The sequence below is a fragment of the Lactuca sativa genome, chromosome 3 (assembly GCF_002870075.4).
Source record: "Lactuca sativa cultivar Salinas chromosome 3, Lsat_Salinas_v11, whole genome shotgun sequence".
In the NCBI taxonomy this organism is placed as follows: Eukaryota; Viridiplantae; Streptophyta; class Magnoliopsida; order Asterales; family Asteraceae; genus Lactuca; species Lactuca sativa.
The window spans coordinates 101,054,312-101,075,159 of NC_056625.2; the positions used below are offsets into that span (position 1 = coordinate 101,054,312).

General features: G+C 32.9%; 2 protein-coding genes across 2 annotated transcripts; one reads left to right on the top strand and one right to left on the bottom strand.

Moving 5' to 3' along the window:
- Window positions 1–14,495: 14,495 nt before the first annotated feature.
- LOC111915466 (uncharacterized) lies at window positions 14,496–15,338 on the top strand. Its single transcript, XM_023911130.2, has one exon. It carries the CDS (start codon window positions 14,496–14,498, stop codon window positions 15,336–15,338), a length of 843 nt encoding a protein of 280 aa, XP_023766898.1.
- Window positions 15,339–20,228: 4,890 nt separating this feature from the next.
- Window positions 20,229–20,579, bottom strand: LOC111915433 (uncharacterized). The gene has a single exon (XM_023911090.1). The coding sequence runs from the start codon at window positions 20,577–20,579 to the stop codon at window positions 20,229–20,231; it is 351 nt and encodes a 116-aa protein (XP_023766858.1).
- Window positions 20,580–20,848: the final 269 nt, after the last annotated feature.

Sequence of the window (20,848 nt, forward strand, 5' to 3'; positions counted from 1 at the left end):
AATTTACGTTGTTACAGAAAGGCTTCTTTTAAGTAAGCTATAAGGGTGGCTTAAGCTTCAACCGGAGTCCAAAACTCGACATAAGTTTGAAGATCTGAAAGAAGTACTTGTTTGACTAGTATAGCCATAAGATCAAGTATGCTTTGGATCTTTATTAAGTGACAGGATATTATGGAAATCTCAATAAAAAATGGGTCTTTTGGGAGGAAATGTCTTGGGTCGAGAACATTTCATTAAGATCATTCAAAAAGAAAAATGAGATTTCAAATTTGTAAAGGTACAAACCATAAAGGTTTTATTCGTCATTTCCTTAGTGAAAATATATAGAACATTTAATTGTTCATCGTCAATTCAACAAGAAATTTCGAATTATGGGTCTCACTCAAAATCGTGGTGACAACGATTTCAAGATCATAAACACAGATGTTGTGTAACCATAAACCTCAGTGGTAATTGATGAGAGTCTCAAGGGTTACGTTTATGGACACAAAAGTGATGGAGAAGTTGTAGATTGGTTCCGAAGAAGAAAATGTACCCCTGCTATAAATGAATGACAAAGTAGTCAACTCTTAACTCAATGTGAGAAGAGTAAGGTAGCTCGATGAATTATGTGAATTTATAGATTGATTGGGAAGAAACGATCAGAATGAAAGTTTCATTAAGTCTTCGAACACAGAATCCGAGAGGCTTGGGACAACATGCAACAACATGCTTCTAGGGACGCTTAGCTAGTATACAGTTTTGGAATCGTACCTGCCCCATCGTTCTGAATTGTCGTAATGAAGAATATGTTCCTGATAAAAGAACGATAGATTCTCAAAAGTAAGATGTTTTTGGTATTTTTTTTTATTTTATGAAAAAGATAAAACATAAATAAAGAAAATGTTTTTTGAGATTTTTTATTTTCAAAAAAAAAAATGAAAACATAAACAAAGAAAAATGTTTTTGAGATTTTTTATTTTAAAAAAAATGCAAACAAAAATAAAGAAATCAGAAACAAAAATGAACAGTAACTTTCGAACAATTCCAAAGCTCGAAACCAGTCGGAAGAGACTTAATATACAAAGGATATACGACATTCCGAAATGAGGATGAGTAGTAGAATCTGAAGCACTCTGAAGTTTGGAACCAATTGGAATGGACTTAATGCATGAAGGATATAAATCATTCCGAAATCCTAATGAATAGTAGATTCCGAACCATTCCGAAGCTCAGAACCAATCGGAATTAGAAAAATGGATTCAGAAACGTTCTGAAGCTTGGAACCATTTGGAACCTGAACAGTAAATTCCAATTACGAAGAGGATTTCAGAACTGAGTCGGCTTCAATCATTCCTAGCCCTTGTAATATCCTATTGAACATAGCTTCAGGTAAGGCCTTTGTGAAGATCTCAGCCAAATGATTTGAGGACCTAACAAAATGAACTTCAACATTACCATCCTCAACGTGATCCTTTATGAAGTGATACCTTAGTGTAATATGCTTTGGCTTTGAGTGTCGTACTAGATTATGGAATATTATAATTGCGCTTTCAGATTCACAATACAGAGGGATTCTCTTCATATTAATTCCATAATCCCAAAGTTGGTTCTAAATCCACACTACTTGAGATGTACACAATAATGCAACTATATATTCAGCTTCAACTTTAGATAGGGATACACACGTCTGCTTCTTAGATTGCCAACTAACAAGCTTGTCATCCAGAGACTCACATCCCCCTGATGTACTTTTCCAATCAAGGCCACATCCATATAGGTCAGCATCGGAATAAGCTTGCACGAAGGATCTAGAATCTGATGGATACCAAAGTCCAAGAGAAGTAGTTCGCTTTAGATACCGAAAGATGTTCTTGACTGCCAACATGTGAGGTTCTCTAGGGCTGGCTTCAAATCTAGCACAATAACACACATCAAACATGATATCGATACGACTTGAAGTTAAGTATAACAAAGACCGAATCATTTGACGATACAAAGTCATATCAGCTGCTGGTTTATCAAGAGAAGGTGTGAGTTTCGTTCTAAACATCATTCGAACTTTGATTTTAGATTCACCCACCATTCCGTATTTCGCCAATAAGGTCTTTGTAAAGGCTTCTTGATTGATGAAAATACCTTCTAAATCTGTATTATATCCAATCCAAGGGAAAAGTCAATTTTACCCATTGAGCTCATTACAAATTTAGTTTCCATTAGCTTTTGGAATTCACCTGTTAAGTTGGGATTAGTAGATCCAAAAATAATATCATCAACATAAATTTAAACAATCATCAGATGGTTAGTCTCCTTCTTACGAAAGAAGGTAGGATCAACGGTACTCTCTTTAAATTTAGATTGCTTAAGAAATCGATTCAGAGTTTCATATCATGCCCTCGGTGCTTGTTTGAGACCATATATCGCTTTATCCAGAACATAGTAATGTTTCATATATTTTTCATTCACAAAGCCAAGTGGTTGTTCAACATAGATGGTTTCTTGCAATTCACCATTCAGAAATGCACACTTCACATCCATTTGATATACATCAAAGTTTTTGTGAGCTACATATGCAAGAAAAAATTGAATATATTCCAGTCTAGCCACCGGTGCGAACGTCTCTTCGTAGTCGGTTCCTTCTTCTTGACAGTAGCCTCTAATGACCAAGCATGCCTTGTTGCGAATTACGTTTCCATATTTATCCATCTTATTCTGAAATACCCATTTTATTCCGACACCAGAAGCATCCGTCGGAGTGGGAACCAATCTCCATACTTTATTTCGCTCAAATTCGTTGAGTTCTTTCTGCATTTCTTGATCCCCATCTTCATGATCAAGAACAATTTTTACAGTTTTAGGCTCAATTTTATAAATGAAAAGGTTAAACGTGCAAAATTCCAAATTTGAAAATAATGCAGTTTGTTTCACTTATTGTTGAGCCCTTTTAAGAACTCTTGAAGATGAGTCTCCGATCACTGGAGATCTTGGATGATCTTTTGTCCACTTTATCATAGGAGGATAGTTCGGATCATAAGCTGGATCGATTTCAGCATAAACATCTTCAAATTCTAATTGTACATCTGAGTCATTATTTTTATTCTCCCCATGGAAGTTTGCATGTGACCCTTCATTCGTAATCGGAGCCTCCCCCTGGAAGTGAGTATCGGTATTAGAGTTTGAAGTGGAACCCTCCCCCTGGAACGGAACATCAATAGGTTGTGGCTGCGGTTCTTTCGAAATTAGTAGCTCTTGTGAAGTCTCAATGTGTTCAACAGCTTCATCAACAATCTTCTTTAATTTATCTTCTTGATTGTGCTTGGCCTTCGATTATGAGGAAATGGCTATTTCAGGCTCATCAAACAAATTTAGAAATTCCTCATATAAATTCATAAGAGGAATTGTCATGGAATGTGTTGACGGAAAGATTTCCCCAGACTAACAATCTTCTTTCTGATATCTTTTCATGTAGTTGTCATTAAAGGTGACATAGTAGGTTTCTTCAATCTTTCTTGATTTCTTGTTCAGAACTCTATATGCATTTTAAGTTAAAGAATAACCTAGAAAAATTCCTTCTTCTGCTTTCACATCGAATTTGTTCCAATTTTCTTTAGAGTTGAAAAGAAAGCACCTGGAACCAAATACATGAAAGAAGTTAACGTTAGGTTTCTGGTTGTTCAAGATTTCATAACGTTAGGTTTCTTTTTCGATGTTCAATAATTCCAGTGGCTCAATGATTTTGGTATTGATGATGGTTGAGTGACTCTTCTTGCTTTGTTTTCCGAGCTCACAGACAACACATAAATGTTCCTTCTTGAATTTCAGAAGAGGTAGACTACGAACAAGATCACCAATGACGATCTTGTTTATATCCTTGAAGTTCAGATGGGAAAGCCTTTTGTGTCATAACTGACTACCATCTGAAGATGCTTTCATAAACAATCAAATAGATAGCTTCCCTTTGATTGGATTCAGATTCATAGGATACATCTCTCCTTCCTTTTGGACTTCAAAAGCACTGCCTTATATTTCTTTTCAATTATCTCCGAAACTTCTTCATCAAACGATACCTTTAGTCCTATACCTACAACCATTTGCGAAACACTTATCGGATTGTGTTGCAGGCCCTCGACATATGCTACCTTCCGAATCGAGAATTCACCATTCATAATCATTTCATAGCCTTTTATCTCTCCAATGGCGTTGTTTCCAAACTTCACTCTACCACCATCCTTAAAAGATCTAAACTCTCATAATTCTTCTCTTCTCCCAATCATGTGACGAGAACAGCCGCTGTCGATATACCATTCCGAATCATACTCTTCGACACACATAACCTGCAAAAATTAGAGAGATTTAGAAACCCAAACAATCTTGGGTCCTTGTGAGGATTTCTTTTGAACATGAACTATCTTAGTTTTAGCAACCCAAAAAGATTTTATTTTCAAAACATGATTATTCCCTTTTTCGATTTTAAAACTTACACTTTGTTATCACAAAGATTAATTTCAACAAAATTATATTTTCGTTGAATATATTCTTTGATTTTTGGTGCCATTCTTTTTGAAAATGTCTTTTCCTCTTTCAAATTTGCTTCGTATACCTTGAGAGTAATCTCTAGTTCCAAAACAACTTTACTTTTACCCTTAAAATCTTTTGATTTGTTGAGAGGTTTTGAAAAATTTGTTTTTGGAGAACACTTTGATTTGGGCTTTTCAATTGGTTTCAAAACTTGTGACCTTGGAGAAAAATTTGACTTTGGTTTCGGAATTTGAGAGGAATCAACTTTTTGATTAGAAGATCGTTCTGAATTGCCATAACTTTTATTTGAATTCTTATTTTTCCAAAAACACTTTCTTTCTTTCAAAGTCTTTCTATATCTAGCATTCAACTATATTTTCTTAGCATAAATTCTTCCGCAAACTTATGAATGTTAGATTTCGGTTTTTCTTTTCTGACGGACGTTTCGTGTTGTTCTGAAGAGGTCTCACTTGAAACATATTTTATGCCACTAGGCCCTAACTTATCATAACAAAGGTCCACATTATTCAATGGTTTCGAAACGTATTTCCCTTTAGTTTTCCAAGAGGTCATTTCTAAAAGACCTTTTGTTTCGTCGGCATTATCCATTGGCTTCGACTAGAAGAATTCATCGCAACCATTCGCATTATCATCAGCAACCAGGGACGTTAGTTCAGATGTATCATTTTTGTTCAAACCTTTCTTAACAAAAACCTGATTTGGTACTGTTTGGACTTTCGGAAAAATAGTTGCTTTTTCTTTCAAAACATTAAAACCTTTGTTTTCAACAATTCGAACGAATTCAATTCAGTTTTTTGAAATCAAATTTTTCTTAGGTTCATTAACATTTTGCACAAAAATATAACAATCAATTTCATCCTCTACAGAATATTTCACTCATATCACTTTCATCAAATTCAGAAACATTTTCGGAATCAAAAGTATTTTTTGAATTTAATTTCTTGCATAATGAGCCATATTTTTGCATAGTACAAAATTTGATTTGTTCTTTATCTTTTTCGTTTAACATTTCTTTCAACATATCTTTATGGTCTTTGGACTGTATGTATTCCTCAATTTTCTCAAGTCCAACCCTGTATAAATCAGAAACGTCATCTAAAGAAACAATTCATATGTATTTATAACAATCAGCATCAATTTCATCCTCTTTCAATTCGAGAAAGGGTAAAATCATTTTATGCAAGCCTTTCCCTATTTCACAACCCAAATGCAACTGAGTAATATTAAAATATAAACGTTTCGCAATCAAACAAAAAATATTCATATGTTTCAAAAGTGCAAGGCTATCTCTTTTAAGGTAAATAGGGTTATCTTTTGATCTAGTGAGCTCTACTTCCAATGCCTTTATTCTTAATCTTCTCTCTTCACTCTTAAATGTTACCCTGTTGAGTTGATCATTTAGATTAGAATTAATAACACGAGTTCCTTTTAAAATATCACTAAAATTAGAAATAGTAAATTTTAAATCTTCTAGTTTAAAATCATAACAAGACACAGGAATATTAAGAGAATTGAGTATAGAATGTACCTTATCAACCACTTTCTCACGCTCTTTCACTTGCTTTGACACTGTCTTCATAGCAAAACAGCTTTCGGAAGCTTGACCACCGTCAGTAACATACCCTCTTTGTTCTGAAAGTTCGTTCTGAACCATCAAGCACTTGCCTTCATAACCCTGCATTTCTGAATTTACCATAAAGCACTCGCCATCTGTGGGTTTCCTGGCATCATCATCCTCCGAGTCTGTAGACCACGCCTTGACTCGTCCATCATAATCACTACGTTCCTGTACAATCAACGTTGGCTTCGCGTTTGATGGATTCTTTTTTTTTGAGTTCCTATATCTTCTAAACATAGTAAGCCTCATCCTTTTCTTTCTCTTTCTTCTCGTTCTGCTTTCTCAGCATGCATTCCTTTGCAAAGTGATTTTTGTCATGACAATAATTACATTCAAATCCTGAATCACCCAGAAGCTTTTTTTTCCTTCTTCTCTTCATCATTTTGAGAGTTCTTGAAACTCTCATCTCTTGGATTTTCTAAACTAGAATTACCCTGCATGTATTTGTTCCTGTAATGAGAGAAATTCTTCTTAAATAACTTCTTAGGGTTGGATACCATCAGTGCCTTGTCTTCTTTTGAGATTTCACTATTTGGAAGGCCATATTTAGAATCATCTTCTGATGACTTCTTTCCCTTCATAACCAATGCCCAAGATCCCATGTTGGAAACAAGCTTCACTTCCTTTGTCACTTCTTCTTCATGAGATCTCATAATACCCACAAGTTTGGCCAACGTATAGCTCTTAAATTTTTCGTGTACCTTTATAGTGGACACAATAAACTTCCATTATGACCTAAGACCATTCATGAACGTGATATTTTGTTCAATAATACATTGCTCAAGATTATATTTGAGCATTCTACTTAGCAAGTGGTTGAAATGATCGAACGTCTGATCCAACTTCTCATCGCGTTTTGTATGAAAGAACCAAACTCAAATAAGAGAGTCATTTGTAAAGAGTGTTCTGGATTAGCATCTCCTGAATACAGTTCCTTCAGCCTATTCCATATCCCCTTAAAAGTATCACATTCGCCAACAAGACGAAACGTGTCTAGAGGAAGAGCAAACCGTATAATTCTCATTGCCTTTATGTTGCTCATTAGCTTGTTCTGATCATCCTATGGAACGTTGGTATGTTCAACAATAAGTGCATTGTACTCTGCCAGATTCTTGATCTCTTTTCTGGTATCAGTATGCGTGTATGTCTCCTGAGTCATTGCATGCCATATCGTGGAACCATGTTCTTCAATGCCAAGAACATAATCTTAAAAGTGCAACGCCGAGACTTCATAGTCTTCCAGAAAAAGGATTGGAATCCTTGTCGTGGATCCAATACTACTCGAGAGATTGAACGAAAGAGAGTGAGGATCTTCGTAAGTCATGTTATCAAGAATTCACTAAAACAAATATAGAACTAGCTATGTAAAACGTGAATTGAGTTCAAGGGAAAAACTTGAGATCTAGATCTGCTATCTATAATCGATTGAGATGATTGAGACCACAAGAACAGATCTAAGTAAAATGTAAAACTCTAGAAAAACGCAAAAGAAGAATAGCGAATTAATTACACTATCTCCTGCTCTGATACCAATTGTAGAAACAATAAATAATATGATCGATAGATTCTATATTAAAGACGTGAATAAAAGACAAGAAACAATTATCAAAAGTGTGTCGAATGATTGGAATCAAAAAACTCTAAAAGAGTTCTCAAGGAAGGAACTTCTCTGTAAGAGCGTACAACGGCATTTAGGGTTTACACAAAACGTAACCCTATTACATGCATGCACTATTTATAGACTATGCTATCTAGCAGTTCTGAACCTGGACAAGCCCATTTCGGAATTATACAAAAGTAATAAGCATACATTTGACACAATACTTTCTAGACCTAACACAAGTTACATTGAAGAAGACGAAGTGTAAACAAGTCGATAATTTGGACCATTGAAGAAGATTAAGTGTATATGTTCAATAATTGTATATTTGATAATGTTATTCTTAAGAATTTTATTTATTTTCATGAAATTCTATTAGATTATGTACCATTATATTAAAATGTATCACTCTGTAAGAATATTTATGAATTTCTATTTAAGTTCGGATGTGTATGGGTATATTAGAATGTTGTTGTTATTCAATTTCAGGTTCAAGAATTTTATTATTCTTCATTAATATTATAATAACATAACATTCTAATTAACAATATCATTAAACATCATTCTAACAGAATAACATTCTGATAGAATTAAAATTGAATTAATTAAAAAAATCAAAATTCAAAATTAAGATAATCAAAAATATCTTAAAATCCAAAAATTTCCTTGTTAAATATGTGTTTCCTAATTTGAAAGTAATGAAAATTTACATTTTTACCATTCTTTTAATTAAGTGGTATTATTCTTTTTTTTTTAATTTAATAATATGGATAAATGTCTTTCTTAAAATAACTAAAATGATTGGTTTACAGTCATTCCTGCATTCACACAATAATTAGCTAGAATACAATAAGCTAAGCATATATATATATATATATATATATATATATATATATATATATATATATATATATATATTATCCTCCATTGTATATAGGAATTAATTTATGGAAAATACACAATTAAAGTTTATGGTTTTTAGCATATTATATCAATAAATATATTAAATAGCACAAATGACACTAAGTTTATACCAAAATTCTAATTTGTCACTATGTTTTTTTGTCTCGAATTTGACACTGTGTTTTTCAATTCTTTACAATTCTGATCACTTGATCGGTCAAGTAGGTTATCTGACATAGCATGATAACGTGTCAATTTTGATGACGTATCATGATGACATGACATAATGACGTGTCAAAATTGAATTAGTTTCCCCACAAAAGACACTAAGTTTTCACTTTTTTCGATTTTGACACTAAGTTTAATTTTTTTCTTATAATTTTGACACTTCATTTTTTTGTTCAAAATCAAAAATCATTTTTTCCAGTTTTGTTCAATATTAACCATTTTCCATTTAAAGCCGTATAAATATATTTTAAACCATATAAATATATTTTTTTGTTTAAAAACCATATTTTTATATAAATACAATGTTTTTTTTACATTCAAAGCATTTATGTAAAAATATGCATTAGTTATATTATGAGAACCAAACTAACCATAAAGTACATTTTTTATATAACTAATACATATTTATATATAAAATTATGGTCTGAATGTAAAATAAAAAAAAAAACTTGTATTTATACAAAACTATGGTTTTCAAATGAAAAAATGTATTTATAGGGTTTAATATGTATTAAAACAATATTTATATGGTTTTAAACTAAAAATTGTCAACATTGAACAAAATTGGGAAAATAATATTCGATTTGGAACAAAAAAACAGAGTGTCAAATTGAAAGAAAAAATTAAATTTAGTATCAAAATCGAAAAAAGTGAAACTTAGTGTCTTTTGTTGGAAAAAAAATCAATTTTGACACGTCAGCATGTCATGTCAGCATGCTATGACATCAAAAACTGACATGTCATCATGCGACGTCAGCACGTAATCGGGTTCACCGGTCAAGTGGTCAGAATTGTAAAAAAAATTGGAAAACACAGTCTCACATTTTAGAAAATGAGATTTTTTTTAGACTTAGTGTCGTTTGTGTTATTTATCCCATATCATTAAATATATCTCATTCATAAGTTAACCTTGATATCATTATTTAATATACAACAATATTATGAAATTACAGTTCAAATTTAACGGTAAATTATAATACAAATCCAACAATAAATTAAAATAAGACATCATGAAATTAAATACGAAGTTATAATAAGAAGTAAACCCTACGTTACTATACAAGTTAAATGCTAAATTACAATATTAATTATAAAAAAAATCATATATTGCACATCTCATTGAATCTTGGTTAAAAAAATTGTCAATTTATGATATTGTTGCCACATGATTCTAAACATTTGCATGCATCCACCTAGCATGTACTTGTTCATAGGGATGATAGTGAGTGCCTGGATGGATCCAAATCCGGAAAAACCGAAAGCTGGCTAATAAGATTTTATAGGAACGAAAACCAGATAGATATATAGGAACCGTGTAACGTCCTAGAAACTATAATAATTTTTTTTCATTTTAAAAGAGAGAGTAAACCATTTTCCCATAAAACACAAATCATCAAAACATTGTTTTACAACAATATCATAAAATCATGAGTATCAAAAACATAGAATCTCTCAAAGCATATCACCCATTCAATGATGTGTATAGTCATGTCTTCGTCTTTCCCCGATCCTTTCAAGTATCTGAAACATTTTCTCACACCTCCGGCCAGCAGTGGATACATCGGGATGTGCGACGTCTTTGTGGACTTCAAATATTGATGATATTGAACAATACACATTAGATATAGCACAAACATTACTTTTATTATATATTATATCTTCTTCATAGTATAGGTACAAGAAATTCAAATACAACTTATGTTCTTATCCCAACTGATGCCACTTTTGCCTTTCATTTTCTAGAGAATACATGTGATTTTGAAATCGTCAACGTAATGTTGGTGAGTTCACAAGTTTGAATGTTTTATCTTTAAAAAAATCCTTTTATACAAAGCTTTAATTAGTTGTATAAGTATTTTAATTTACATTGTAAGGATATCTTCATTTTTAAAATAGTATTCTATTATTTATGGGTACTATTGCTTTCATACTTCATTTATCGTTCATAATATAACTTATATATATTATCATTCCTTTGAGGCTTACCCTTCTCTTATATTTATATATATTATTATTCCCTTGAGGCATGCCCCACTCTAACGTTTGTATATACTTTTATTACTTCCTTGAGGTGTGCCCATATCTAACGTTCGTATATACTTTTATTATTTTACGGCTGGAGGAACAATGTTACAATGAGTTTCTATAATCAAGCTTTCGACTTATGTAGAATCCATAGGAAACTTCATCAGACATCATAATAGGTTTAAACAATTATCCCCGCTATGACTCGACCGCCAAGGTTGTAGCTAGCAACCGCAGGTGGGGGTATCAACCCTGTATAGATCTATAAATAACTTTCGCACTTACTTAGCAATAACAATTATAATCCGAGGTTTTAGCTAAAAATTAATCCGCTAACTTTGATGAATAGTTGTCTCATTTAACCCTTGTTTTGTTTAGCCTCAAAGTATAATGAGAATTTCAGTGTTTTGTTGTATAATTATTTTCTCTTGAGCCTATAACATCTAGCCAGACCACTCTCCTTGAGCTTAAAGTCCTAACTGGACCGTCCGATTGTCTTGGCCTACAACACAAAGCAGGACCACCACAACCCACCCACAATATGTTGACATATACAAACAAACAAACAAACATAGGTAATTATAACAAATCTACCTACCTAATAGATCACTACATCATAAAAACAACCTATTCACAAGGATACCAGGATCACTATAGCATAACAACATTTTATTCACAATGATGCCTGGATTACTATAGCATAATAACATCTTATTCACAAAGATACCTGGATCACTACAGCATAACAACATATATTCACAAGGATACCTGGATTACTATAACGTAACATAAAAACATCATGCACATAAGGATACATACTATGTACAAAGTCTAGTGAGAAAGCTCACCTTACAGACGAGTAGACAAAACAACAACTCATGAGGAAGTATAAAGTGGAACAACAAACAACCTATTCATCAATTAGCAGCACATCCTCGATCTATAGCCAAATAACCCTCTTGGTCAAAAGTCAATGGCCAAATTCAACTTCACCTAGCTACTACGTCGTGGCTAAACATATGCGATGTCTTGGTAGCCTCACGAGAAAGCAGCCCCAAGACTAGTTATCAGCACGTCGTTGTGATCAAACCACCACGTCATGAAACATGTTCTGGTCAATTAAATGGATTAGGCTCTCAATCCCTTAAGCTAATCATCCATTCTTTCAAGGAGGCTTTCTTACACCCCAAATGAATCATAAAAATCTTTGTTTTATAGACATACATGTCCAATGCATGTCTCTTCTAAGCTAGGTCACAAAAATGAAAGAAATGAGCTCAAAATTCATGCATGAGATCAAGGACTCCATTAAACACTATATCTAGAACATATAATCACCAAAGGACTTCAAGGATCCATAAAGTTTCCAACTTTATGGATTCCATCCATCCAAAACATCAAGAACATGAAGAATAAGCACCTAAACCTAAATCTAAGAGGACTATACACAAAAGATAGAGGCTTATGGACTTACAAGAGTCTGAAATGTATGCAAGAAGGTAATGATGATGTTTTCTTGCTAGATCTATTCACCAAGAGGGCCTTCTTCTTCTTCTTCTTCTTCCTCTTCTTCTTCTTCTTCTTCTTCTTCTTCAAGGCACCACAAAACACCATAAAAGCTTAAAATGTCAATAACGGAGGCCATGGTTTGCTTTAGGTTGAAATGATGTCATGGAGGCTGGGGGTGAGAAATTCCTAGCCATCTCATCACTTAAATAGGGATTAAACGTGGAAAAATTTGGGTTTATATGTTGGCCGTCACCACGACGTGGCCAAGAACCTTGCCTGGTTGTGGCATCTATTAAAAAGTTGTGATCGATATAACCTTTCCATGGCATGGTACTCCTTCTACCATGTCGTGCGAACCACCAAATTCAACATTTAAAAATACTAATATGTTCAACTCTCAGAATAAGCATTCATGGAATAGGCGTTACAAACCGGTTTTGGTTCGATCTGGATAAAGTGGGTCTAGAATAGGAAAACCCAGAAACATCAAAGTGGGTAGGGTGGAATCTAGTAGAGTGGGTTTAGAACTGGGAAACCCGGAAAAACCAGAATTTTTTGGTAATTACTTAGTGGGTTGAGCTTTGAAAACTTTTAAATTTGATGTTCATACTTCGGGGACTGTAAGTCACTGAATATGAAACCAAACATGAAAAGTTTATAGTCTAAAATCATGTACAAACTCTAATTAAATGTTGGAAAAACTTTATGTGAATCTGACATTAAGCGAATGAAATATGCATGTTTTAAAATTATCACAAAATAGAAAATACAAAAACAAATAGCTAAAAAGCTGACAGCCACTTTTTTTAGACCATTAAACCATTGATAAGCCTTTACAGCCTCACTGAAAAACTAATTTTACCGAGAACCACTTCGATCACCTCATTTAATAACCATCTACCCAACACCATCACCGTCATCTTCACCTTTGTCACATATATACACAAAACGGCCAGCCACTATCAAAAAGCAACCCCACCGCCGGTTAAAAACCATCACCACCATCATGAAATGGAAAAAGAAAAGACAGAAGAAGAAAAGAAAATGGTTTATAGCTTTTTGACTATGCAAAGGGAAAAAAGACAAACAATATTAGGGTACAAAGAAACTGATTTATTAGAATGAAAATGTAAGGGGGAATGAAAGGAACGAAAAATTAGAACTAAATTTCTAGAGGAAAGATTAAATGGTAGGTTTCCCACATGATCTATTGATGTGGTTTCTATTTTTATAACCGTCTTTAATAGTTCGGGTTTGAACTGCACCAACAAATGTTTTTACTGTGGTTATAAGAAAACCGTACCAACAAATGCTTTAAATGGTATGGTTCTTTGGTTTATCAATGCGAAAGTGTTTTAATAGTGCGTTTTTAGGCTACCACCGCACCATCAGAAATTCATCACACAATTAAATACGCTTTGTACTAGTGTGTAGAGCAAGGATCTATATTTCACTGTTTATAAGTAATACTATAAGATTACATAACAAAGCAAAAGAAAAGATATACAACAATAATTCCTATAAATTGAGATCTACACAATCTTAGAAGATTGGTATGATATCATCGCTAATAATAATTACTTTATTACAAAAGACAACATATCGCCATATACAATACTAAATAATTGCATTTACATAATACACCATTCGAAATTTGTATGTAGAAGATTGGTATGATATATCGCTAACATTTCATGTTTTCCGTAAATTTAAGAGGGAACCATAGATTAAAAAAAAATAAACAAACGTGATTCTTTAATGTTTTAATGAGATACGTTCCTCAGCATCAACTATTCTATTTTATCTCATCCAATAATTAATCTCACAGAAAGATATTGAATTAAAAACAAACCTTGTAAAGCAAACATGAGACATACCAAAGAGAATAGTATATATTCCATGATCAGTAATAAACATAATGCCCAGTAATTAGTCAACTATTACATTGGAGTGCACATGTAGGCTTCACATGGCATATTGGCATTTGTTTTCTGTGATTGATTCATTCCCTCTTCACTTTGTATATATACCAGCTTTGAACCCACTACTTCCACATCGCAAAAATTTAGAGTCAATTGAGAGAAACATAAAACAATGGCTTCTACCTTTTCTTCAACAGAAAACAATATTCATCACTTCCGCTCGATGAGTTTGCCTGCCCTTGCACATCCAAGCACTATTCAAGCTGAAGAGGAGATATCTGAATTCAGAAAATGGGAGGCATCAACGTCATCTGTTCCTACTGCAGATACAATCTGTGGTGCACTAGTGAGGCTACAAGGTTTATATGAATGTGTCGACACTCTTCTTAGTTTGCCTTTGACCCAACAAGCTCTTACTCATAGCCAATATACGAAATTGGTTAATGAGTTGTTGGATAAATCCATCAGTCTTATGGATATATGTGAATCTACAAGAGATTTGGTGTCACAAGTTAAAGAAAATGCTAGAGACGTTCAGTCTGCTGTGAGAAGGAAAAAAGGAGATGTAAGCATCGCAACATCTTTCATGAAGAACCTGAAGAAAGACACCAAAAAGGCTATTTCATCTTTGAAGACAATTGATGAAAAGATTGGAGGCATGCCTCCTATAGATCTTGATCATCATGTTCTATCAGTTATCAAAGTAGTAAGGGATATTGGTGTCGTGAGGTCATCTGTTTATAGGTCGCTTTTGTTGTTCTTGTCTGGATCTGTTGCGAAGTCAAAGTCGACAAGGTGGTCAATAGTTTCAAAAATGATTCACAAAGGAACGGCTGAGGAAAAAAGTCAGGTTCAAATTTTCAATGGGGATCTAGAGAGCCTTTTTGAAGAAATGGAGAATGGTTTGGAGTGTATGTTTAGGAGTTTGATCAAAACAAGAGCCTCTCTCCTAAATATTCTTCCCCCTAAACATTCTCTCAACTTGGGCAGCAGTGTGACCATGGATCAAGCTTAAGAGCACGATCCCAAAATTCAATCATGGGTCTACAAGGTTTGTGAGTCGCATATAAGAAATGTTTATGGGCAAGTCCGGCAGCAAAATTAAGCATGATCGATATGGAATTAAACTTCTTGTTTTGAATACATGTCCATGTACTCCTTTTCTTGTACTACTTGTTTTTGTTATTGTAATAAATTCAATGTCTGTTTTCCAAAGTAACGTCATTTTCTAATGTACACAAGAGTGTATGTTTGAAGAAGCTTGAAGATTGAATAATTCGATTCGTCAAAAGAATAGAACATTTTACTTATTGCCATGTCTTTTCATGTTACACTCAATATGATTCTCAGGTTTCAACGTACAAGTCTAAATGAATAATTATCACATACGACATATCAGTCATGAAATTTCTACTCAGTTAACCATTCTTACACCAGTTATTGTAACAATTTTTCAGTATACAAGTTTGTATTTTTCAACATGGCAAAAAAGGGGGAGGTACAATGGTACCTCCAAGATACCATTCCTTCAACAAGTGGGTCAAGTTCCTTCAACAAGTGGGTCAAGTGGGCTCAAGCATTTGTTTCTCTTCAGCGGGTTGGTAGAACGGCTTCCTTTCTCTCTCTCTCTCTAGCTTTGTCTTGGAGTGTGATAAAAAACCGAAATCGAATACCTAAACCGAACCAAATAATGTTTGGTTTATTTTGTTCTAGTTATTAGTTATTTGGTTATTCAGTTAATTTGGTTTGGTTAACTGAATAAAAATATCTTATTTGGCTTGGTTTCTTTAAATTTTCATTATTTTGGTTAAACCAAAAAAAAAACATGAACTCTCTCTCTCTCTCTCTCTCTCTCTCTCTCTCTCTCTCTCTCTCTCTCTCTCTCTCTCTATATATATATATATATATATATATATATATATATATATATATATATATATATATATATATACACACTAGTTTATAACCGGTGTGAACCACGGTTATACAATTAATTAAACTTTTAAATTACAAACTAAAAATTATTAATCAATTATTTTAAATAAATTATTAATTAACAGATTTTTTTAGTTATATAAATTTTTAAACATTGATTTAAATAAATATGTGAAATTATATCACTTTATAATTTGTATTAAGTTTATTTTAATTTTTATTCTAATGTTATTAATTTAATATAATTAGAGTGAGAAATTTAAAATTTGAAATTTGAAATGGAGAATCAATAGGTTTACAAATGTCATGTATTAATTACGAAATATAATATGATGACACATGACAAAAGAAGACTAAAATATGCACAAATTAGGAGGCTTAATAAGATGACATATGTCAAGAGGAGAATAAAATTACTCTTTTATTAGATAGGGAGATATATATATATATATATATATATATATATATATATATATAGAGAGAGAGAGAGAGAGAGATCCGGTAAGAAAATTTTTTTTGGTAGTAAGGTAATAAATTTTTTTTCGACTTATTTTTTTGGCAAACAAAACAAATGAATCACTAAATGAATCAATAATAACATGATTCACCAAAAAACATTTCGATGATTCATTTTTATGATGATTTTGTTGATATTCACTAAAGTTGTCATAAAAGTGAATTTATTTCTAGATTTACCTAAAAATGAATCATAAATGTGTTTTTTTCGGAATTTTTATCTTGTGAATCATCTTATTTTTGAATCATCTAACGATTCATTTCATTTTTTGCTAAGAAAATATGCATATAAAAAATTTCTTAGCTTCTTACCAAAACTTTCCTTCTTATTTGATCTTTTATATATATATATATATATATATATATATATATATATATATATATATATATATATATATATATATATATATATATATATATTAAACTTTTATTTTTAAATTGATAGATTAGTTGTAAAAAAAATCATAATTGGATTATTTAATTATTAACCATTATAAATATATGATTGCAATATTTTGTATTAAACACAACTAATTAGCAAAATGTCAATTAATCTTCGGTCATTTCTTTCCTCTTTTTATACGATTAAAGTTATATTAACCAGCCTCTACAACTTTTATGACTACATCAATACTTCAAGACAACATATCGTGAAAGACCAAAAATAATATGTTATATATTAATGTATTTTTTCATTTGGTAAAAGTTTAACAAATTTTTTTTCTATTAGTTTAATATTTATTTTTACATGTGAAATTTAATTTGGTTTAATCAGTAAACCAAACCAAATAAATCGTAATCGAATTAACCAAAACCGATTAAACTGAACTTTATTTTGCTTTGGTTATGGTTAGGATTAAGATATAAAAACCAAAAAAAAAAAAAACCAAACAGATTAAACTAAAAAAAACCGACCGAATAACACCCCTAGCTTTCTCTCTATTCTTCTATGCATTAGTTAGTTGTACATCATGCTTTAAAACTTGTACCAAATTATGTTTGTATGCTTTTAATTTGTTTATGAGTTAGTTTTGTATGTTTTTAATTTTTTTTTGTTACTTAATTTTGAATGATTTTAATTAGAGTTAATGTCATTCTAGTCAAACTAGTTTTCATGTTCTGTTTTAAATGGTCCCTTATGTCAACTAGTTTTCATTAACTGTTTTTAATTGTTTAAAAAGACTTTATGATGTGGTTTTTAAACTAAAATCCACATCATGGGTCAGCTTGAAGAATACGTGTCTCTAATAATTGAACCTTAAAAACCACAAACTCCACATCTCCGGCACTCCCTTTTTTAATTCAGTTACAATACTTCTCAGAAGTATGAGTTTATTTGTGTGACTTTGATGATCTCTTTCTGAAATACATTCACCTTTAATCGATTGATCAGGGACTTTTGGAAGAAGGACCTTCTTAGTCGCTTCTCGTACAATCTTGATGACAAACATCTTTCAGTTTTCATACTCTTGCTTCATAGTATCAGGTGCATTGCAAGATTGTTTTTCCTTGTCTACTTGTTGCTCTAATTAATACCCCGATTAAACTACTAGATCAGAATTAAACACCATATACGGCTGAATCAATCGCCACATGTTCATTTGATTGCCATTAATGGAACCTTGTTCTTTCCTTTAACATCAAAAAATCCACCTGATTTTTGTTCTTCTTGTCTTGATGACAATCAAGCTATCTTATCATCCATTTAAAGGTTTAAACTTTCATCTTCTTATTTGCATCGACACTGAACATGATATTAGCCAGATTTGCATCATCAAGACCAGAGCTTGATTCAGGAATGTGCTCTGATCTTGTTTTACCGTAGAACTCAACAGAAAATCATCATCCTCTTTGATAGCTTTTCTATTCTTCTTGATTTTATTGCTAACCTTAGAAACCTTGTTAGTAACTTTAACTATGTTTTCTAATCGTACACTTTCTTTACCAACACAAAATCATTTGAGTTCACCGAAAACTTGTACACATACTTGGAACCTCCATCTTCGATCAGGTAGTTATCATTCAGGCGAGGCAAAAATATGGATTCTGTGAAAGGTAAACTTACAAAAGCAGTGAGTATCCATTCCAAATCCACCCCCTCATTTCTTATCCACCAAAGATCCATAAAAACAAGTCATCGATATTAATAATGAAATACCCCTAAATGTGATTATACCCATAGATTTAGAGGAATTACTATTGTAAGAACTAAGGACCAATGTGTAACATCCCAAAATTTAGAGCCAAAATTTTCATTTTTGTTTAAGTAATTATAAAACCAATAGTCTAAAAACATCCATAGTGTCATCTCATGTTAAAACCAATATGTCAATAATCAAAACATGTCATAATATAACAACATCAGAGTATAACTCCCAAAGATCTCATGTGCGGAAATCATGGTGTAATGCGCTGCAATCATGTCGGCTCCTTTCCTTTCTAAGAGGAAGTACCTGAAACCAAAACTGAAAACCGTAAACGCAAAGCTTAGTGAGTTCCCCCATCATACCACATAATCACATACTGTCAGGCATATCTGGGTGCCCGACCTACCCTTCGGTATATTTCAACCGGTTACGGGGTCTATTTCACCCTACCACTACCACATAATAACATAGCATAAACATACTGTCAGACATATATGGGTGCCCAACCTACCCTCTGGTGTATTCCAACAGGTTACGAGGTCTATTTCACCCTACCACTACCATATAATAACATAACAATAAGCACATAAATCATAATAGAGAGTGACATACTAGAAAATTATCACAAAGACAATCATCTTTACTATTAACAACTACTAGTGGGTCTGCTTTAGTGCCTTCGACCCACTCAGATAGAAGGTAACTCACCTCTAATACTGGAAAGTAGCTGAAAATCCTAGGCTCCAAATATCAACCCAACTCAAGCTCCTAAACATAAAAAAAATCTTTAATTACCCTTTCATACTCATAACCCCTTAAGGGTCGACTTTCGTCCAAGTCAAAGTCAAAGTCAAAGTCAACGCTTCGATTTGATTCAACTCGTCGAGTTTTCCCTTCAACTCGCCGAGTTCCCATGAATCATAAAATCATGAAATCTCGATCCAACTCGTCGAGTTTTCCTCCAACTCACCAAGTTCCGCCTAAACTCACAGAATCGCGATATCCCGGGTCGACTCGTCGAGTTTTTCCCCAACTTGCCGAGTTCGTCCCTTATAACAAAATTGGGACACTTCCAATCGAATCGACGAGTTCCTTTGTGAACTCATCGAGTTCTTCAGTCTGTTAAGTCTTCTTAATGTAGTAAGTCCCTATTCTTCAAACCAAGGCCATATCTTTTGGATCCAAGATGGAAATGTATCTAGTAGGGTAAAGTTTCCAACTTAATCCATTAAGAACTTCTCCCCAAGGCACAAACTCAAACCCTAACCCAAAATGGGTTAGATCCGAATCCTAAAGCCATCAAAACTTCAAAATAGACCATGAAATCCTTCGTAAAACGGTTTGAGACGGTGACCATTAACCTTAAAAATCTTTCCTGTTTGTTCACTCTTAATTTCTATAGCACCATGATCAAACACGTTAGTAACAACAAAAGGTCCCACCCAGCGAGACCTCAATATATCGGATATAAGTTTGAAACGAGAGTGATATAAGAGTACCTTTTTACCGGTAACAAATACCTTTCGCGAGATCATCTTGTCATGAAACGATTTCGTCTTGTCCTTGTAAATTGCTTCGTTCTCGTAGGCATCATTCCTAATTTCTTCTAACTCTTGGATATCCAATCTTCTTTTCTTACCAGCTTCATCCATGCTCATGTTAACTTTTTGACATCCCAATAAGCTCGATGCTCTAATTCAACCGGTAATCGACAAGGTTTACCGAAAACAATTCTATATGGTGACATACCAATAGAAGTTTTGTATGCTGTCCGGTGAGCCCATAACGCATCACACAATCAAATACTCCAATCTTTCTTGACTGGATTGATGGTTTTTTCTATAATGCCCTTGATATGCCTGTTTGAAGCTTCAGCCTGCCTATTCGTTTGCGGGTGATATGTTGTGGATACCCAATGTTTGACACC